Genomic DNA, 23,869 nt, shown 5'->3' with positions numbered 1-23,869 from the left:
CTGAACGTCAGTTTCTCTATCCAATTCCAGCTCCATGACTCCCTCCCTGTACCATTGTACTCTGCAGTGATCATATCTGGAAATAATTTTTGATGGTGGTGGCTCACGTTCAATTAATTAGTCATGGTATCCTTTAATTTGAGCCTAGATTTCCACCTGTCTATCAATGAATCCAAGAGTTAATAAGCATCACACTTCTTTCTTTGGCACATTAATGTATTTTGTTGATGTTTGTGAGGTCATGTAGCCAAATTTTCAACAATATAAATGTGACTGCAGGTGAAAAGTGCCCAATGTCTACAAAGAGCTTTAGGAAGGCATGACATTGTATAAAGCACCATTTTAAATACGAGTCTTCTGTTTTGATGTGAATATTAGTAAAAGAGGAAACATGTTGGTTGAGTGGGCCAAAAATCTCACAAAGCATCTGACATCTCTGCAGAGACATGACAATTTCAAAACAATCTTCCCTAGGTTGACATTATTCTGACTTGCACTAATAATTGTTGTTCACTATAATACATGGGAAGTAATGACCTCAGTAATGAATTAGAAAATCAAGTTCCATCTTATCACTATTTCCTCCCCATTGGACTCCTTCATAGACTGGTGGAAGCTACTACAATTGTTATTTCTTTACTGTATAATAAGCATTTTTTTTAATCTTTCAGTGGATGGAGAAACCAGCAAGAATATAAATGTAAGTACAAGATATTTTATTATCTTGTGTAACTGGAGTAGCCATGAAAGAGTAACAGTCAATTAATACAAAGCTATGTTTTGGAAAAGTCAAAACTTTTTATCTGAGAGCATTTTGACAAATAATGCTTTTAAAAGATGATTAATAATGCCAGCTTAAGGCTTCATAAACAAAGTTCCATGGTTTGGCAATCTGTGCAGACCATGGCATTTATCAGTTGTGTAATTTTTTTCATAAATTTCTTTCTGGCTCTTGATGTTCGACATCCAACATGCCACTGGGTCCTCTGACATTTAAAAAAAATCTTTATCTTACCTTTTACCTCCTTTTATCTAAGTAGGGAAGCTTCTGGCTTTGGATTGAGAGTACATTATGATAAACCTGTCTTTTAGAAGCTCTAGTTAATTGGGTATTATATGGAAATCATACCTTATCAAAGTGAATATATTGCACAATAGAATAATGTGTTATAGTAAATGTTCAATTAAGGTCAAATGGCTTTGTTTTGTTCATGGCGAATACATCCTTTTGTATATTATTTCCATTCTGTAGGTGCATTTTTTTGCTCTTTGACAAGAACATTTTAATTCTATGAATCTTACCTTTTAAAATGGTGATAAATTTTAACCTCCAAATATATCTTGCAGTCCAGAAAATCTGTATCTGTAACATGTGTGTGAAGATGAGGAAGATCCCATTTAACCGGTCAGTTATCCAAAGCTAAGGTTGGGAGGCCTGAACCATTTTTCTGTTCTGGGCCTTGAAATATATTTCTCAGTCATTTTCAGAGTTTGGAAACTGAACACCTTGTGTACTAAGCCGGATGGCATGTGAAGGTGCTTGGGGAGATGATCTAGCAGGAACATGGGAAGCAGTAATTTTAAAGTAGACTGGAAAATCAAATTGATTATAATACATACTCCCAATTTGATGATCTTCATCTAGTCAACATTTAAGATGGTATTTAAAGTTATTGTTCAAATTATGACTAAATGATGTTGAAGAACCAGCCAAACCACAAGAATGAAATACATTGTTTTGATGTTTTCATTATCAACTATATTTAATAGCATGATGGTATTAATATTAGTACATTAAAATCCGTGTTATCCAGAATTCAAGCAACCGGCAATGTCAAAGAGGAATATAAATAAATAAAAATAAGTAAAAATAAATAAAATTTTAAATAAAAGTTTAAAATTGTAAGAGTAAATGTTGACTGAATTAACATATAAACCTTTGGTGAAGATGGGAGCAAATATTCAGCCAGCGGAGTGCCTTGGTCATGCAGAGTGCCTTGCTTGTAGCAGCTGTTTGAATAAAGTTGTGTTTGAATAAAATTATGTCATCCAGGATGATGCCGCTCGCTGTTGGGGTGACTCTCTTAAAGTGTCTCCTTATCCCTATTTAGTAAGAGTCTTTTTATCTTTATTAGAATATTATTAAGAATATTAATAAGGCTTTATCTGTTTACTTGGGGAGAGGGAGGGTAATTATGATGGCAGCATGGTTAGCATAGCAGTTAACAGAGCACTGTAACAGCACCAGTGACTGGGGTTCAAATTTGAATTTTGTAAGTAACAGGAATGACCTGGTTTAAAGTGAACTTTACATAATTAAGAACTACAATACTGATTTTTTTTCAAATGACTTTGCATTTTGCACTGTCTTTTGATTTTTAAACAGTTTATTCTTATGCTTGTTTATTAGTTAGGCATTGTGAGAGTGAGCCTCAAACAACTGGAAAACTCGATTATTCGGCATCTACCATTCCCAGCAGGTTCCGGTTACCAGGATTTCACTGCATTGTCATTATACCATGCGTAGCCAGCCCAACGTGATTCTGAAAATAGATCTTCATAATAAATAAAGAAAAAATGGGCTAAAGGTTAAATTTCAATCAAGTTCTGCAACAGTGAGTGTTTCATGCTAAAATGAAACATTCTAAGACCATCTAGAAATGTCTCTTGAAAAAAAGTAAAATTCTATACTGGGTCTACATTTCTAAGGTATTACCCTCTATTCCAATCAGAGCATAAATTGAAATGGAGGGGGTTAAACTTCCTACGTAGTTCCAAATCAACAATTTAGGCCATTTTTGTTTGGATGGTCAAAGTGTTCTGTAAATATTTACAAATTGAGCTTCCAAGATATGAGAAGCTCAGGCAATGAGCAAGGGACTCGTCCATAAGATCCAATTCACAGCGGTGTTGTCCACGGGAGTCATTTCACACAGAACGTATTGAACCATCTTTCAAGCAGATCATTCAGATTGTCACTTAAGAGTCATGCTTGAGTTCTAAAAATTCCAGCAGTAGCTTTGCAAAGTGTAATTTGATAACACAATAATTGTTCTAAATGCAAGAGGTAGAGGAGCAGGGATTGACATTGTGCCACATTTAAATAGAAATGATAATGGGATAAATATTGTGATTGAGAGAACTGGTGAATGATAACAGAATTATAGACTAATTTTTAAAACATGAACATAATATTAAAAATAACGTGGAATTCTTAAAAAGTTTATGCTTAAGCAACTTTATTGGATTCTTTGAAGAAGTAAGCGATAACACAGTCCTTAATGTAATAAATGTGTTATATACAGAGTTTCTGAAAGCTTTCAACAAGTACTAAATGTGGGGCTCATGACAAAGATCGGTAGTTATAGGCTAGATATGCATTGATTCGTAAAATAGCTACAAAGCAGAAAATAGGTCATGGACTGAGAAACAATAAATGGGCAGAAGATAGGAAATGGTGTCTTGCTTGGATTGCTGCTTTTCAAAGTTTACTTGAAATGAACTGTTGGTGATTTAGTGTCAAACAATGCTAAATTAGGGTATATAACTATTATCATGGCAAGCTGCACCAAAATGGCCTTCACAATGGATGTATATAATACAAATGAACTCAATATGGTAGAATGAGATAATTCATTTCTGTAGGAAAAATGAGAACGCCATTTGAAGCCAAGGATCTAAATGGTCTAGAGGACCAAAGGGATATCAGTATACAAACACATAAATCATTGAAAGAGGTAATATAAGGCAATCATAAGTTTGAGCCAATAACTGAGTTCACTTCTAGAATACAATAAAAGCTAAAAGCATAAAAGCAGGAAGTAATGTAAAAATCATATAGAACCTTGACTGGACCACATTTGTAATACTGTTTTAGTCTCCATGACGCATAAAGCATATAGAAGCACTGGTAGAAGAGTTTTATAAGGGTGTTTGGTGAACATGTTGTGACACTTTTCTGTAGTTCAAAGGAGATCTGATGAAGGTCTTTCAAATTCGGGAGGGCTTGATGTGGAGGAAGAGTCTCCATTTATGAGTGAGGCCAAAAAAGTAAGAATAAAAATAAAATAGGCACAAAAATAAATCAGGATTTTTTTAAAATATGTGGAGGATTAGTGATATGGAAGTCATAGTCACGTGGAATATTTGAAGCAGTTGGCATTGACACATTGACGTGAGGGAGAGGAATAGAAAAGAAAGAGGAGTTAAAATGTGTGGTTTGTATGGAGTACATGTACTGCCACTGAGCAGCAGTTGGCCTTTATGAAGAACCAATCATTAGATTTAACATAATCCTAATCTAGCTATGGGAGTTAGGGTTACGGTTAGGCCTCAAGCACTGAACAACTGTCAGCAGAGATGTTGAGGGAACACCTCAACACCTCTGGTGACGTGATTGAACCTTGTCTTTTGGTCATTTCTGCCTCCCGGCTCATGGGTGTGGAGTTGTGGCATAGCTGTTCACAGGAATATGATGGAGAGAAACAGATGGATTGCAGCCACTCAAACCTCTTCTAACTACATCTCTGTGATAGTACAGACCTATCACCAATATATATAGTTACAGTATCTAGAGTGTAATGACTGTGCTTACAGCGATTGGCTGAGAGCTTAGCCACGCCTACTGTCTGGGCCTTAAAGGGTTGTGTCCCTAGCCAGGTCGGATCATTCCGGACTGGTCGGCCACCTGTGAAGAGCTCCTGTCTTTTGCTAATAAAAGCCTTGGTTTGGATCAACAAGTCTTTGGTTCTTTCGATGAGCTCTACAATCTCATAAGGATAATTGTATGAGAATATGACAACCTATTAATTTAAACTTTTTTTTTAGAGATCTTGAATGAATCTTTGTTTTAGACTTCTATTTACCTTCTTCAGAAGCTGTCATTATTACTCTTACTAACTGGAACCATCAGCTTAATTGAAATTTCTCAAATCATGAAGTAACATCAATCTGTCACACTGCTCTTTCTTGATGTGGATTGTTAGATCCCAGTTGCATCTTTAAATCTCCCTAAGCATTTTGACCGCTGGTATTGGGACCCAGAGGAAGAACGCAAGCGGCAGGAAAGATGGCAGAAAGAGCAGGAACGCTTGCTCCAGGTACATTAACATAACTCGCGTTGACCCTCTGCTACAAAGTGCATGTTCTGATCCAGCTTGCCTTGTAGTTTTTAATAGATGCAGTCCACCCTCATTTAATGCTCTTTGCACTTATCCTTCATGCTTTCTTTTTCAAAGGGTTGGTTCTGTTGAGCTGACCAGAAAACAACAATGAAAGGAAGTAGAGCAGTGTTCTGCTCAACATTTTGGAGCCATGAAAATCTGAAGCAGAAAAGGCTTTCAAGAGTGCTGCAGCAGGGAGCAAATCACTGTCATTTAATATATTTCTGAAATTAGAATGGGAAACATTTTACTGAATTGAAATTGTAATTGTTAACTTACTTGATCCAATTAATCTCTTAAAATTAGATTTCTTTGGAATACTGCCAAATTACATTTGACTAAATAACTTGAAGTGTAATGTTGTTTTTGAACAACATTCAAACTTTTGATTCCCTCGAGAACAAGTGTCACACACACACACACACACACTATTATATCAGGAGGACAAAGTAGCAACGAAACAAGATAAGCAGTGAAACATGATAGGCTACAGATGCTGTGATTGTAGTAAACACACCGAAATACTGGAGGAACTCAGTTGGTTTTTTCAGCATCTAGAGGAGACAAAGAAATTTTGCTGACATTTCGGGCCTGAACCTTTCTTCAAGGAAAAATCAGAAAAGACAGAAGCCGGATATTTCAGAAAGTCTCAGAATTCATAAAATGGATGAGGAATCCAGACCAACAAAAAGTGGTAATTAGATATGATAAGGGATGAGGTAGAATTTATCATGGCTGTGCAAAAGGAGACAGGGAATGGAAAGATGATGGAGAAAGAAGGGAGTGCGGGGGGGAGGGGGGCAGAGAAGTCAATATTAATGCCATCCAGTTGGAGGGTGCCCAGTAGGAAGATCCAATTTACAGGTGGTCTCAGTCTGGCAGTACATGAGACCATAGATAGACATATCGGCAAGCGAATGGGATGGAGAATTGAAATGGCAGAATCGAAGTAGTCATCGATGAAGTGGAGGAAGAGTTGAGGGGCCTTGCCTGTGTAGGTTTGTAGCATGGATTGCTTCATGTCACCAAGATCCACAAACCCAATTGTCCCAGCAGACCCATCATGTCCATGTGTTTCTGTCCCAATGAATTTGTATCCGGTTACCTTGTCTTTGTTTCTCCCCCCCTGGTCTAGTCCCTCTCCACCTACATCTAGGACACTTCATGTGTCCTCCATCACTTCAACAACTTCCAGTTCCATGAATTCAATCGTCTCATGTTTATCATGATATCCAATCCCTATACACCTCCATTCCCCCAGACTGAAGGCCTCAAAGCCCTTGGTTTCTTTCTGGACAACAGAACCAAACAGTTCCCCTCCACTACCACCCTCCTCTGCCTGGCAAAACTTGTCACCCTCAATAGTTTCTCCTTTGACTCATTGCACTTTGTCCAGGTTAAAGAGGTAGCCATGGGTACCCCCATAGGCTCCAGCTATGCCTGGCTTTTTTTTGGCTACGTGGAGCAATTCATGCTACAAACCAACACAGGCAAGTCCCCTCAACTCTTCCTCCACTACATCGATGATTACTTTGGTTCTGCCTCATGTACCCTGATGAGCTCATTGACATCTTCCACTTTGCTGCCCACTTGCACTCTGACCTCATATTCACTTGGTCCATCTCTAGCAACACTCTCCCTTTCCTTGATCTCTTTTTACCATCTCAGATGAAAAACTCTCAACAGGCATCTTCTATAAACCCACAAACTCCCACAGCTGCCTAGACTACACCTCTTCCCACCCTGACCTCTGCAAGGATTCCATTTCATTCTCTTAATTCCTTCATCTCCATTGCATCTGCACCCAGGATGAGGACTTCCATGCCAGATCATCAGAGATTTCTCCTTCTTCAAACAACGTAGCTTTCCCTCTAACACCATCAACTCGGCCCTCACCCGCATATCCTCCATTACCCACACACCTGCCCTGGCCCCCTCCACCCCCACGTGACTGGTCTCAACTGCCAAAGCGAGGCGACGACTGTACACTTGTAGTAGGTTGTCTGGGTGCCGGTAGCAGCTTCTCCACCTCCCCGGACCGGGATGTTGGTTGGAATCTTGAAGTTCTTCTTCTTGCTGCGAGATATTGCCAACTCTTGGAGAGTCTCAAACTTCAGCAGTGGGACCATGGCTTGTATTACCCAAAAGTTGTTTACTTCAGATCTTATCTTTTTGAACAAATGATTTAATCTTCAAGGTCTCCTGACAGTCTGCGACCAACAAAAGATAACTACATCTCTTGGCCTCATGGTGGAAGTTGGATAATGTCTACTGATTTATATGCATATTCATCCCTGGGACAGTGTAAATTTAGATAATGTCTTCTGATTCAACTGCATCCTGGGCCCCACGGTGGAATTTAGATTATGTCTTCCTATTCAACTGCATCCCTTCTTGCATAAGCTGGTCTAAATCCTCCATTACAACGTGCAACAATGGCAGGATTCCACACATCCCACACATCCTCCTCCACCATTTCCACCATCTACTATGTGATCCCACCACTAGACACATATTCCCCTCTCCTTCTGTCTACGCTTCCGTTATGGACTGCTCCCTCTGTGACTCTCTTGTCCACTCCTCCCTCCCACTAATCGTCCCCTTGGGACCAACCCCCGTGACTGCAGGAGATGCTCCACTCCTCCCTCAGCACTATTGGGGAACCAAAATAGTCCTTCCAAGTGAAACAACATTTCACTTGTGAATCTGCAGAAGTCACCAGTTCTCCTGCTGTGATCTCCTCTACATTGGAGAGACTCGACGCAGACTAGGAGATTGCTTTGTTGAGCATCTCGGCTCTGTCCACCACAATAACATGGGATCTCCTAGTGGCCACCCATTTCAATTCTCCATCCCATTCCCTTGACAACATGTCTATCTGTTGTCTTGTACTGCTAGACTGAGACCACCTGTAAATTGGAGGAACAACATCTTCTGACTAGGCACCCTCCAAACTGATGGGATTAATATCGACCTCTCTGACTTTTTTTAAACCCCTTCTTCCCCGTCATCTCTCCATTCCCTGACTCCTATCACACAGCCATGATAAATTCTACCTCACCCCTTATCATATTCAATTAACACCTTTCGTTGGTCTGGATTCCTCCCCCATTTTATGAATTCTGAGACTTTCTGATATATCCCACTTCTGCGTTTTCTGGTTTTTCCTTGAAGAAGAGCTCAGGCCCAAAACGTCAGCAATAAATCTTTGTCTCCTATAGACGCTGAAAAGTCCAAACAAGATAAGGAGCCCATTGAACAACTTAAGTATTTTGTGATTCTTCACAATGGCATTCACTGTCTTGCTAGATGGGTCTATCACCTGAATGTGAGAATTAACTTCATACAGTGGGGGAATAGAGAAATATATAAAAAAAAGAAAGTAATTTTCCTTTATTACCACTACCTTTAGCCTGATTTAGTTCGTTAACATGTTATAAAATTTGCTGTAACAGCCACATATTCACAGAAATGTAAATCTTTTGTGTTAACGGTAATTTGCTGACTGTTGCAGTGATTTAATTATCATATGCATGTGAATGTAAACTATTGAAAATTATGACTAATTTTCTAAAAAGCAGCTGATAACACTGCTTCACTGGGAAGAATTTGCAAATGTTGGGCAGCCACTATGTTGGGTGATGGAAATTCCGATTACATACACGATCCCTGTTTTTGACCACTTCACAAAAATACTATGAGTGCATTCATCTACAGCTGTGGTTTTCAAACCTTCTCTTTTCACTCAACATACCACCTTATCCCTATGCAATTGATGCTTGGTGATTAGTCAGTGATTAATTAAGATTGACCACCGCCAGTGGGCTGATATCGCCTCCATCTTGGCGCCTCACAGTTCGGCGGGCAGCAACCTCCTTTGAAGAAGACCGCAGAGCCCACCTCACTGACAAAAGGCAAAGGAGGAAAAACCCAACACCCAACCCCAACCAACCAATTTTCCCTTGCAACCTCTGCAACCGTGCCTGCCTGTCCCGCATCAGACTTGTCAGTCACCAACGAGCCTGCAGCAGACGTGGACATACCCCTCCATAAATCTTTGTCCGCGAAGCCAAGCCAAAGGGAGGAATTAAGATGGCATGTGAGTGGAAAGAAAAGGTTTGAAAACCACTGATCTACAGTATAGTGTTAATTTTTATATGATGCTTCTTAAAAGGTACAATGTACTCTATGATACTGGATAAATCATCTAATTCATAAACCCAGATTTCCATGAAATCCACAGTTCCCATGTTGGTGGTTGTGTGGTGTCACTCTTGTTAACTCCGTACCACAGGGACTAATGATACTCGGCCTTGTTGACAATGAGAGAAAACCATTGCTGAATTATTTAAACTTTTAATGTAAAATTGCATAACTTTGATAACGTTAAATGAATTGAGTGATTACGTATAATTTTCAATTGACAAAGTGACATCTTAAGATCGGCATGATCTATTGTGCCAAAACTTGACTGATATTTACAATAATACTGTTTGAAAGACTTGAGAAAAATGAAATCAATGAGTTAATAGCAGGTGATCCCTAGCCTTCCAAACTTTCACCTAGATTGCAGGAATCCAACCTTTATTATTTTTTTTATTACAAACATCCATTTGGTCATGATATAAACTGAATTTAAATGAAATGGAAAGTTATCTCTTCCTTGTCCTCTCAATTGGTGCTCTGTGATTAGTAAGAGATTTGTTAAGGTGATATGTGGGTAGAATCAAAAAGTTTGAAAACCACTGTTTTAATTGTACTTAATAGACTCATTATGTGCATGGTTTCATAACTCCAAAGGAAATGGGCCAATGACAATTTTCTCAAGCTAAATATTTCAGTAACAATTGGGACTAGAGCAGTAATTCTCAACCTTCCCTTCCCACTCACATCCCATCTTAAGCAATCCCTTACTAATCACAGAGCACCAATGGCATAGGGAATACTTGAAGTGGTATGTGAGTGGAAAGAAAAAGGTTGAGAACCACTGGGTTAGATTAATGTGGAGTAGGTTAACACAGGTCGGCATAACATGGTGGGCTAAAGGACCCATATTATGCTGTAATGTTTTATTTTCTGTTATCGTAAACACCTGGGAGAAGGAGAAGTTGACCTAAGTTTGTATTTCTGGATAGACGGTCATGGATGTATGAAGACAAATGTAGACTTACAATGCTCTCCATAATGTATGGGACAAACACTCTTTTTTCCTTTATCTTCCCCTGTGCTCCACCGATTTAAATTTGTAATCAAACAATTTGCATGTAATTAAAGTGCACATTCCAGATTTTATTCAAGGTTATTTGTATACATTTTGGTTTGACCAGATAGAATTTACAACACATTTTAAACATCGTCTTCTCATTTCAGGGCACCATAATGTTTGGGACATTTGGCTTCACAGGTGGTTACTCATGTATGTTTAATTGCATCAGTAGTGCAGATATAAGAGAACTGGGCTTTTGATCACCTTTAGGATCTGTAGTGCCATTTTTCAACAAGAGGACCAGAGTTGTGCCAATGAATGTCAAGTCATTATGAGGCTAAAAGATAAAAATAAAACAGTAAAAAACATCACCTAAGTCTTACCACAATCAACAGTTTAGAACATCATTAAGATGAAAGAGCATTCTGGTGAGCTCAGAAATCATAAAGGGACTGGTATTGCAAGGAAGACCTCCACTGCTGAAGACAGAAGAATTCCCATCATAATGAAAAAAAATCCCCAAACATATGTCCGACAAATCAGAAACACACTTCAGGAGGCAGATGTGGATATGTCAATGACTACTGTCCACAGACAATTTCATGAACAGGAATACAGAGGCTACACTGCAAGATGTAAACCATGGTGAGGGTGGTATACTCTGGATCTTGGGCATTTCTTTTACGCCTCCACATTTTGCTCTTGCCCTCACTCTGATACAGGTTAATACATGAATCCACAGACCTTCTGAAGCATTCTGCAGGGTCTTTTAAATAGTTCTTGGCAAACTGTAATCTGGCCATCCATTCTGTGGCTAACTAGTGGTTTGCATCTTGCAGTGTAGCCTCTGTATTTCTGTTCATGAAGTCTTCGGCAGACAGTAATCATTAACACATCCACACCTGAAGAATATTTCTGATCTGCGGAACATATGTTTGGGGATTTTTCTTCATTATGATGAGAATTCTTCTGTTATCACTAGTGGAGGTCTTCCTTGGAATACCAGACCTTTTGTAATTACTGAGCTCAACAGTACAGTCTTTCTTCTTAATGATGTTCCAGACTGTTGATTTTGGTAATCCTAAGATAGAGGTGATGTTTCTTACTGTTTTATTCCTGTTTTTTAGCCTCTTAATGGCTTCTTTGACTTTCATTGGCACAACTCTGATTCTCATAATGAAAAATGGCAACTATAGATGCCAAAGGTGATCAAAGGCTTAGAAACAAGCCTAGCTGTTATACCTGCACTAATGAAGCAATTAAACATACATAGAACACCACAGCACAGTACATACCCTTCAGCCCTAGATGTTGTGCTGACCCATATATCCCTAGAATTAAACCCACCCTACCCCATAACCCTATATTGTTCCTTCATCAATGTGCCTGGCTAAGAGTCTCTTAAATGCCCCAAATGTTTTAGCTTCCACCACCATCCCAGGAAAAGGATTCCAGGCACCCACAACTCTCTGTGTAAAAAAAAACTTACCTCTGATGTCTCCCCTAAACTAACATCCCCTAACTTTGTGCATATGTCCTCTGATGTTTGCCATTCCTGCCCTGGGAAACAGACACTGGCTCTCCACCCTATCTATGCCTCTCATAATCTTGTAGACCTTTATTAAGTCTCCTCTCATCCTTCTATGCTCCAAAGAGAAAAGTCCCAGCTCTTCTATCTTTGCTTCATAAAGCTTGTTTCCAATCTAGGCAGCATTCTGGTAAATTTCCTCTGCACCCTCTCCATAGCTTCCACATCCTTCCTATAATGAGGTGCCCAGAACTGAACACAATACTCCAAGTGTGGTCTCACCAGAGATTTGTAGAGTTGCACATGACCTCTCGACTCTTGAACTCAATCCTCTTTTAATGAAGCCCAGCATCCCATAGGCCTTCTTAACTATCCTATCAACCTATGCAACGACTTTGAGAGATGTATGATTTGAACCCCAAGGCCCCTCTGTTCATCCACACTCCTAAGTAACCGTCCAGTAATGCTGTACTCAGCCTTCTGTTTTGTCCTTCTAAAGTGCATCACGTCACACTTATCCAGATTAAACTACATATGCCACTTTTCTGCCCAACTCTGCAACCTGTCGATATCCTCCTGTAACCTTCGACAGCCTTCGGCTCCATCCACAACTCCTTCAACCTTTGTGCTATCCGCAAACTTTGTGCCATCCTCAAACTTCCACCTCTTCATTTAGGTCATTTATAAAAATCAGAAAGAGCAGGTGGCCCAGACCAGATCCTTGCAGGACTCCACTAGTCAATGACCTCCAGGCAGAATATCTTTCTTCCACAATTACTCTCTGCTTTTTTCCTGCAAGTCAATTTCTATCCATACAACCAAGGTTCCACTGATCCCATGCCTCATGAATTTCTGGATGAGTGCCTCATGAATTTCTGAACGAGTCTCTCATGGCAGTCATAGTCAGATGCTTTGCTAAAATCCATGTCGACCACATCGACCACTCTACCCTCATCAATTTCTTTTGTTAGACCCATAAGGCACAACCTTACCTTCACAAAGCCATATTGACTATCCTTGAGTAAACTATACTTCTCCAAATGCTCATAGATTCCATCCTTAAGAATCATCTCCAATAGTTTGCACACCACAGACTTTAGACTCACCAGTTTATAATTCCCAGGATTCTCCCTATTAACTTTTTTAAATAAGGGGACCAGATTTGCCATTCTCCAATCCTCCGGAACAACCTCTGCAACCAAAGAGGATTCAAAGATGTGACGTTCCCCCCATTTTCCAGTTCATTTTATTTGTGTAGGACTGTCCCTTTAAGAGACCAGAATTAAACAAACCTTGCAGGTTTTTGGAAAGTGCCTGTGAAAAGGGTTGCAGGTGTCGGAGACAGCACGTTCTTTACATGATACATTTTGCACAATGAAGGGGAGAAGCCCTGAAGCAGAGACCATGTGACTAGCTTTAAAAAGACAGTTCAAGGGGCCATTTTAAGAAGGCAGCACAGAGAAGCATCTCTTCAACCTCCTTTGTGGGATTAAGAAACCCACTTGGCTTCATTGTGTGATTGTAGACAGAATTATCAGGTTTCCTTATTTTGCCACTTCGACTGACCCCCGAAAAGGGTTTTAAAATTGTAGAAGAAATACTGCACTCTACTCAACTGACTCATGAAAAAGGCTCAAAATTGGCAGAAGAAATATTGCTCTCCACTTTGACTGACCCCTAAAAGGGGTTCTAATTGCTGAAGAAGGCCCTCGTCTAAAAAGGACATTTCTCTGAAGTACCAGAGCAAGGCTTTTGGTCAGTTAATCAACCTGGTCTCTTTCACCCACTTCATGAGCTGCTCCTTCCTTCTGAGTGCGTCTCTCAACCATTCACGTAAGGCCTGTGTGCCTCAACTATCTAAAGCCTGTGTGTCGCATCAAACTCAAGCCCATGTATCATCACCGAATTTCTGAACTTGGAACTGCCTTCCCACCTGTAGTGACTTGGGATATTCCACATACACCAATATATTCACACATAGTTAGAGTTTAAGTTAAATAATTGTATATAAATTTAGTTAAGTTTAGATAAGTTAGTTAAATTAGATTAGGTGTTACATAATTGTTTATTTATAATGAAAATATATTATTTTAATTATAACACAATATGGGCTAATTTTTTATCGTTGCTGATGTGTACGTAACAAAGATCATTGCTACTGCCCCAGCTATCTCTTCTCTCACTTCTGGCACCAACCTGGGGTATCAATTTTGATGTTTCTAAGAAGATCCAACACTTCATCTTCCTTAATCTCAACATTGTCCAGCACACAGGCCTGTTCTATTCTGACCTCACCCTGATCAAGGTCCTTTTCTTCTGTGAATACTGAAGCAAAGTATTCATTTAGGACCTCCCAACCTCCTCCACCTCCAGGCACATGTTACCTCCTTTATCCTTTAGTGGCCCCACCCTCATTCTCAGCATCCTTCACATACGCATAGAACGCCTTGGGGCTCTCCTTAATGCTACATGCCAAAGTCTTCTCATGGCCACAAACACCTGTGAAGCCAAATGTCCCAAACATTATGGTGCTCTGAAATGAGGGAACTATGTATAAAAAGTACTGCAATTTCTACTTGGCCAAACCAAAATAATGTAGCGAGCTGCACTGGTCCACAAGTGAACTGGGTCAGGGAGGTGCAGGCTTGCTCTGGGCTGACATCACAATGGTCCCAGTGGGAGGGGCCAAAAAGAATCATGGGAGTGGTGCTGGTAAGCTCTCATAGAGTCCAGTAAAGTTAGTTGGTTGGTTCAACTCACCCACAGCTTCTGTGTGGTTTTTTTTTCTTTCATTCGCTGCACAGCACACTGACCACAGTGGTGACCCTGATGGTCCAAAATGACACGAGCACACAGAATGCAGTCTCGTTGAAGCTGCCGACCTTTTGGACCTCACCGCCACTAGTTTGGTTCGATTAGGCTGAGGCCCAGTTTCAGGTCAGGCAGATCATCGCAGACTCAACCAGGAGACTGCCAGGAATCATCGACTTATATCAGTTACCAGCCATTGATAAGTATGAGACAATTAAGGTGCTCCTTATCCACTCCTTTGTTGTTTCATGCCAAGAACAAATGGCATGGCTGCTCCACATGGATGGCCTGGGTGACTGCATGCCATCCATCCTTATGAATGATATGCTGGCATTAATGGACGGTCACAGGCTCTCCTTACTGTTCAAGAAGATATTTCTTGAACAGATGCCGGAAAACATGCGCCTATTCCGCACAGACAACGACTTCAGTGACCCAAGCAGGTTAGCAGCCAGTGCGGATGTCCTGTGGCACGCCAAGTAATATGGCGGGGCATCCTTTGACCTAGTTGCTGCGTCACGCCCAGTGACTCATCTTTCTCCCACACCACCAAAGAGGCCAGCGATAGCCACAGCAGGTGGAGACTCAGAGTGGTGGTGTTTCTACCATCAGAAAAGAGATTCTGGAGCCTGCCACTACTGTCCACATTGCTCCCATCCAGGAAACAGCAGGGCTGGCCGTCACTGATGACTATGACCGTTGGCCGCTGAGACAGCCTCCTTTATCTATGGGACCAGCACTTGGGGTGGCGTTTCCTTGTGGATACAGGTTGAGGTCAGCGTCTTTCCCCCCTCAAACCGAGCACCTGTGCTGGGGAGCTGGGACCTTCACTCACCACCGCCAACAATAGCAACAAATGTACATACAGGGTGTGGACCATCCTGCTCGAGTTTGCCTCCTGCTATTTTACCTAGACCTTAACTTTGGCTGACGTGTCTCACCTACTACTGGGCACAGGCTTCCTTTGAGCCTACTGCCTCCTAGTGGACCTGAAAAGACACCATCTGGTCAATTCCAGGACCTTCCAGACCTTCAACCTTGAAGAAGCCAAGTTCCCAGCACCTCCCCCCCCCCCCCCCATCTTGACTTGGTAACATTATCGGGCAATGAATTTACCAGAATCCTGTCAGCATTCCTAGGCATTATAATACCACAATTCTCCAACGCCGTCCTGAAACATGGTGTCCAGCACCACATCCCCACGCAGGGATCACCGCTACACACCCAGGCACACAGGCTTCCTCCCAACAAGCTGTGGCTTGCCAAGGAAGAATTCAGGAAGATGGAGGAGATGGGAATTGTTTGGTGCTTGGACAGCCCATGGGTCTCTCTACACATCGTGCTGATGTCTTCTGAAGGATGGAGACCTGTGGGGACTACCACCGGTTCATGAAAGCTAAATGGTACCCAGTTCCCCTCATCCAGGACTTCATGGCCAATCTACACAGAGTGAGAGTCTTCTCAAAAATCGACCTGGTCCGGGAATACCACCAGATCCCCGTGCACTCCGTTCTGCCATTTTGAGTTCCTTCGCGTGCCATTCAGCCTCAAAAATGCAGCGCAGATTTTCCAGAGACTCATGAACTTGGTGGGGCATGGCCTGGATTTAGTTTTTATCTACCTAGACAACATCCTCATTGCCAGTCATTCACAACAGGAGCACCTAATATGCTCTGCCAGTGACTGAGCGACTACAGGCTAGCCATCAACCCAACGGTTTCCTTTGGCACCGCATCGATTAACACAGGGCATTCTCTCTTCCATCAAATGTTGAGGCCATTTGTAAGTTTACCAAGCCAAATACGGTCAAAGATTTGCAAGAGTACTTTGGGATGGTCAATTTGTACCATCGGTTCCTGCCATCAACAGCCAGGATCATGCAACCTCTTTCAAGCTGCTGTCGGGTCAGACCAAAGAACTCCACTGAGACGCAGAGTCTTCAGCAGCTTTTGACCAGGCCAAAGACGCTCTGACCAATGCCACCATTCTAGTGCATTGATGTGCCCATCACCCTCACAGTCGATGCATCCCAACACAGTCGTCGAGGGCATCTTGGAGCAGCTGATTGATGGACATTGGAGACCACTCACTTTCTCCTTCAGACACCTGCAACCAACGCAGCAGAAGTATAGTGTGTTCACCATTTCTGCTTTTTCCTTGAAGGATGGGATTTACAGTCTTCACCAATCACAAACCCCTCACTTTTGCCTTCATCAAGGTGTCGTGCCTGTGGTTGGCAAGGCAGCATTACACAATGGCTATCAAGCACATTTCTGGCAAGAACAACCTCATGATTGATGCTCTGTCCCATATGTCCATCCTGTCTGTGCACTCCCTGTCCCATGGAATCGACTATACAGTACTCACAGCAGCCTAGTGGCAGGATGGCGAGATACCAGCCTACTGCACCTCAGTCTCAGGGCTGCAGCTGGAAGACATGCGTTTCAGGCTATCCAAAGCCACACTTTTCTGTGACGTGTCCACCAGCCGACCTAGGCCCATTGTTCCTGATGCGTGGCGGCATTGCGACTTCGATGCGCCACATGAGTTCGCTCACCCATCCTCAGGACAACAACGCAACTAGTCTCAGACAGATTCATGTGGCATTGCCTGTGCAAACGAGTCTGCCACTGGGTCAGAATTTGCCTGCACTGTTAGACATCCAAGGTGCAGAGGCATGTGAAAGCCCCTCTTCAGTCCTTCTGCCAACACACAGACAATTTGGCCACATCCACTGCCGGTTTTCAGATGTGCCACGTACCATTCATGATGACACTTCCTCAATATCCTGCGCCAGGGCCCTCATCACCAATTGTATAGCCAGTTTCGGCCTTCATTTCAATATCACATCGGGCAGGAAGCACAGTTCACATCCAGCCTATGAGCGGCACTGGGACTGCTCCTAGGGACCTAGTTACATCACACCATGGCCGTTCACCCACACTCTAATGGTCTGGTGGAAAGGTTCCATCAACATTTGAAGTCAGCGGGAGGAGTCACGTGATGGAGTAGTGGCCGGACGGTGAACTCCAGCCCTCTCCAGAAAAGTCGGGAAAAACAAGAGAAAATACAAAGGCACAGAAATACAAGTTAAAGAAAAGTGAATATAAAGGTGGAAAGAAGATGGAGACAAAAGGAGAAAAATCAAAATCAACGGAAAGAAGAGAGGAAGAGAAGACAACGGAGGAAAAAGGTGAAGGCCTTACCTGTCCGAAGAGGCCCGCTGTGGAGAGAAGACCCCACTACCTCAGGTCGGTAGAAAGAGAACTACAACAATGGCTCACAGAGCCGAGTAAAAGTGCGCAACCGCGCATGCGCGACTCCTCGCGCATGCGCGATGCGCATACAAAAAAACACACCGACGGGAGGGGGGACCAGCTGGGGAGTCGATCTCCACAGCCGGCAACGACAGCTGCAGAACACCTGCAGCAAGAAGACACCACAGAAGACAATGGAAACAAGAAAGAAGAGGAGGAAAGGGCAGCAAAGAAACAACAGATGGTCAACCTAGAGGAAGAAGAAGAGGAAGAGGAAGAGTACAGGGAAATAGAAGAAGAAAAGATAGGCAAGGTAAAGGAGGTACTTGCTCTTGTTAGAGGATACATGGAGTCATTTAAAGAATGGCAAACACAGGAATTCAATGATTTAAGAAGAAGAATAAACAACACAGAAAAGAAAATAAATAAAATGGATATGACCTTAACAGAAATGGGGAAAAAAATGGACAAGATGGAAGAACGGGCAATAGCAGCAGAAATGGAGGTAGAAGACTTAAAAAAGAAATTGGAGGAAACTAATAAAAAAACTAAAGAGACACAAGAATTACTAGCCCAAAAAATAGATATAATGGAAAATTATAACAGAAGAAATAACATAAAGATAGTGGGCCTTAAGGAAGATGTAGAAGGCAAGAATATGAGGGAGTTTATAAAAGAATGGATCCCTAAGGCCCTAGGATGTCCAGAACTACAGCAAGAAATGGAAATAGAAAGGGCACATAGAGCATTGGCCCCTAAACCACAACCACAACAAAAACCAAGATCTATTGTAGTAAAATTCCTAAGATATACTACAAGAGAAAAGGTGCTGGAGAAGACAATGGAAAAAGTAAGAGAGGGCAACAAACCACTGGAGTATAAAGGGCAAAAAATCTTCATTTATCCAGATATAAGCTTTGAACTCCTAAAGAAGAGAAAAGAGTTCAATGCAGCAAAAGCGATTTTATGGAAGAAAGGATATAAATTTACACTGAAGCATCCTGCGGTATTGAAAATATTTATTCCAGGACAACAAAACAGACTATTCTCGGATCCAGAAGAAGCACGAAAATTTGCAGAACAATTACAAAAATAGACTGAGGGATGAAGACGGGTAATGAGAGCAAAAATTATCACGATTGATATGTATGTGGGTAAAGACAAAAATAGACTGAGGGATGAAGACGGGTAAGGAGGGTAAAAATGACCACGATTGATATGTATGCGGGTAAAGAGGTATAAGAGTGAATAGAGACAACGGGCATATGTGAAAGTATCTGTAATTAGAGGAAAACATAGAAAGTATAGACAAGAATTAATAAGGGAAGGTAATGGAATAGAGAGAATAAGGAGGGAACTAAAAGAGTGACCTTTGTGACATATAAAAAACGAAATCTTTTCTGGGGGGGGCTGGGTGGGGGAAAAGAGCGGTCACTGCAAAATCAGTTGACGCTTGCGAGTGGATTCGCAAATCCAAATGGAGAGGGGAGATGTGGTTGTCCGACAAGGGATAAAGGGCAACTCAGGAGGGGAAGGGGAGATTGGGGATAAAGAAGATAGAAATAGGAGAATAAGGAAAATGTTGGATGTTGTAGGAATGTTGTCTGGTAAAGAGTTGTCTGGTAAAGAGTTGAAAATAAGAAAACAGAAATGGAAAAGGAGGAAAGGTAATGATGGAAAAACGGAAAGAGAAGATAAACAAAATATAAAATGGCTACGCTGAACTATATGACTCTAAATATTAATGGAATACATAACCAAATTAAAAGGAAGAAACTACTAAATTTACTGAAAAAGGAAAAAATAGATATAGCATTTGTCCAAGAAACACATTTAACTGAATTGGAGCACAAGAAATTAAAGAGAGATTGGGTAGGACATGTAACAGCAGCATCGTATAATTCAAAAGCAAGAGGAGTGGCTATATTAATTAGCAAAAATGTGCCATTTAAAATAGAAGAGGAAATAATAGATCCAGCAGGGAGATATGTTATGATAAAATGTCAGATATATTCAGAGCTTTGGAATCTACTTAATATATATTCACCTAACGAAGAAGATCAAAAGTTTATGCAAGATATCTTTTTGAAGGTAGCTAATACGCAAGGGAACATACTAATAGGAGGGGATTTCAATCTGAATTTAGATCCAAATATGGATAAAACGGGGAAAAAAATTAACAGGAAGAACAAAGTAACCAAATTTATAATTAAATCAATGCAAGAAATGAAACTTGTGGACATATGGAGGAAACAAAACCCAAAAGAAAAGGAATACTCATACTACTCGACTAGACATAAAACATACTCAAGGATAGACCTATTCCTGTTATCAGCCCACATACAAGGGAGAGTTAGGAAAACGGAATATAAAGCTAGACTATTATCGGACCACTCACCCCTGTTATTGGCAATAGAGCTAGAAGACATCCCTCCAAGAATGTATAGATGGAGATTAAACCCCATGCTACTTAAAAGACAGGATTTTAGAGAATTTATTGAAAAACAATTAAAAATGTACTTTGAAGTAAATACGGAATCAGTGGAAGATAAGTTTATACTATGGGACGCAATGAAAGCATTCATTAGAGGGCAAATAATAAGTTATGCAACCAAGATGAAGAAGGACTATAATCAGGAAACAGAGCAGTTGGAAAGGGAAATAATAAACATAGAAAAAAAATTAGCAATAAAGGAAGATACAACCAAAAGAAGAGAATTGGCGGATAAAAAAATAAAATATGAAACATTACAAACATATAAGGTGGAGAAGAATATAATGAAGACAAAACAGAAATATTATGAACTAGGGGAAAAAACACACAAAATCCTAGCATGGCAGCTTAAGACAGAGCAAACTAAGAAAACGGTATTGGCAACAAGGAAAAAAGACAAACAAATTACATATAATCCAAAAGAAATTAAGGAAAACTTCAGAGAATTCTATGAACAATTATACCGAACCGAAAACGAAGGGAAAGAAGGGAAAATAGATGAATTTTTGACTAAAATTGAACTACCAAAACTACAAATAGAGGAACAAAATAAATTAACAGAACCATTTGGAACAGTAGAAATACAAGAGATAATAAAAAATTTACCAAATAATAAGACACCAGGAGAGGATGGACTCCCAATAGAATTCTACAAAACATTTAAAGACCTAATAATACCGCCCCTCCTGGATGTAATCAACCAGATTGATGAGACACAAAACTTACCAGATTCATGTAAAACAGCAATAATTACAGTGATACTAAAACAAGGGAAAGATCCACTCTCACCAGCGTCATATAGACCAATATCTTTGCTAAACACAGATTATAAGATAATAGCTAAACTATTAGCGAACAGATTAGCAGAACAGGTACCGAAAATGGTAAATTTAGACCAAACTGGATTTATCAAAAAAAGACGCACAACAGACAATATTTGTAAATTTATTAACTTAATTCATGCAGTAGAAGGAAATAAAGCACCGGCAGTAGCAGTTGCTTTAGACGCAGAGAAGGCCTTCGACAGAGTAGAATGGAATTACTTGTTCAAAGTATTGCAAAAATTCAGTTTACCGGAGAAGTATATTAATTGGATTAAAGCATTATATAAGGGACCGTTAGCGAAAGTGACAGTAAATGGACATGTATCAAAGCAATTTAACTTAAGCAGGTCAACGCGGCAGGGATGCCCACTATCACCATTATTGTTTGCGCTAGCTATAGAACCACTAGCAGAATCGATAAGAAGAGATAATAATATAAAAGGAATAAAAATAAAAGACAGGGAATATAAAATCAGTCTGTTTGCGGATGATGTGATAGTGTACTTAACAGAACCAGAACTATCAATAAAAGAACTATATAAGAAATTGAAGGAATATGGAGAAGTGTCGGGATACAAGATAAACGTAAATAAAAGTGAAGCAATGCCTATGAATAACGCGGATTTCTCAAAATTTAAGGAGGAATCCCCATTCAGATGGCAAACGCAGGCAATAAGATACCTAGGTGTGCAAATAAACAAAAATCTAGGCCAATTATATAAACTCAATTACAATCCACTAATGAAAAAACTACAGGACGATTTAGAGCATTGGAAAGAGCTACCACTAACACTGATAGGAAGGATAAACTGTATTAAAATGAACATTTTTCCAAGGATACTATACTTATTTCAGGCATTGCCAATACAACTGACTGAAAAATTCTTCAAAGAGTTAAAGAAAATAATAAGGAGATTTTTATGGAGAGGGGGGAAACCGAGGATAGCACTAGACAAATTAACAGAATGGTATAAACAAGGAGGCTTACAATTGCCAAACTTCAAAAATTATTATAGAGCCGCACAATTAAGGTACCTATCAGATTTTTATCAAACAAGGGAAAAACCAGACTGGACGAGACTAGAATTAGATAAAATAGGGGAAAAGATACCTGAACACATATTATATAAATGGGACGAAAAATTGGTACAACATAGAACTTCTCCAGTATTACACCATCTCCTCAATATATGGAAGAAGATACATGTAGAAAGAAATAAAATAAATTACCAAATACCAAAACTAATATTGACGCAAAATAAGCTACTCCCTTTTACAATAGACAACCTTGCCTTTAGAAAATGGGAAAAAAAAGGGATTAAAAGAATAGAAAATTGTTTTTCAGGAAGTAGATTCTTATCCTTTGAACAAATGAGAGATAAGTACAATATAACGGGAGATACAGCGCTGGCATATTACCAACTGAGATCCTACTTGAAAGATAAATTAGGAAGCAACTTGAGTTTACCAGAGGGAAGTAACCTTGAATATGTGATTACAGATACAATGTTAATCAAAAGATTTATAAAAAATATGTATATTAAACTGCAAGAAAAGGAAAATGAGGAAACAAATGGTAAAACTAAACAAAAATGGGAACAAGATTTAAATATAAAGATAAAAAAGGAAACATGGGAGAAGTTATGCTCTGGAACGATGAGAAATACAATAAATACGAGGCTGCGTATGATACAATATAATTGGTTACACAGACTATACATTACACCGCAAAAGTTAAATAAATGGGACCCAACAGTATCTGATAGATGTTTTCGATGTAAAAAAGAAAGGGGAACAACAATTCATGCAATCTGGACATGTGAGAGAGTAGAAAAATTTTGGGATGATCTCAATCAGATATTAAATAAAATAACAGAAAACAATATACCAAAGAATCCAGAGATCTTTCTCCTAAGTAACATAAAAAATAAAGAATTTGGAATTGACTTGGAGGATGCACAAAAAAGATTTGTTAAGATAGCCCTAGCTGTAGCAAAAAAATGTATTATGTCAACCTGGAAATTGGAAGATAATTTGAAAATACAACAATGGTATATAGAAATGAATAAATGTATTCCATTAGAAAAAATAACATATAGTTTAAGAAATAATATTGAAATATTCGAACAAGTATGGGAGCCTTACATTAAATACAATAGCGAAAACCTACCGGGAACAAACATTACCTAAGTTGATGGAAGGAGAAGAGAAGAAAAAAATGGACTCAGTAGAATTTCTAGTGTATTTTTGTTGAATGACAACATTGTCTAACTGAATTAATGCAACCTAGATTGTATAACTAAAATGGATGAGAGGGGGGAGGGATGGGGGGGTGGCTTGGGAGGAGGGAGGGGGGAGGGAGAAAAAGTCACTGTAAATGTGTGGAAAAGAAAAAGTGTATATCATGGCTATTGTGATTTATGGTGTGAAAAATAAAAAATTTAAAAAAAAAAAAAAAAAAAAAAACATTTGAAGTCAGCCTTCATGACACTGCTCCAAGGCCTGGATTGGATGGACGAGCTGTCTTTGGTTCTCCTTGGCATCTGCACATCGCCAAAGGAGGATTTGGCCACGTCCTCCACTGAGC

General features: G+C 40.1%; 1 protein-coding gene across 2 annotated transcripts in view; it reads left to right on the top strand.

Annotated features, from left to right (window-relative positions):
• Positions 1 to 23,869, top strand: part of limch1b (LIM and calponin homology domains 1b) — a 415,809-nt gene that overhangs the window by 364,889 nt on the left and 27,051 nt on the right. For both annotated transcript variants that reach the window (XM_069924806.1, XM_069924805.1), the window contains one exon: positions 672 to 700. In XM_069924806.1, the coding sequence (XP_069780907.1) occupies positions 672 to 700 (29 nt within the window). The remainder of the gene's footprint in view (positions 1 to 671; positions 701 to 23,869) is intronic.

This window comes from Narcine bancroftii, chromosome 3 (genome assembly GCF_036971445.1).
Source record: "Narcine bancroftii isolate sNarBan1 chromosome 3, sNarBan1.hap1, whole genome shotgun sequence".
Classification (NCBI taxonomy): Eukaryota; Metazoa; Chordata; class Chondrichthyes; order Torpediniformes; family Narcinidae; genus Narcine; species Narcine bancroftii.
The sequence above is the reverse complement of the archived record's forward strand: the minus strand, read 5'-3'. Positions and strand labels throughout refer to the sequence as shown.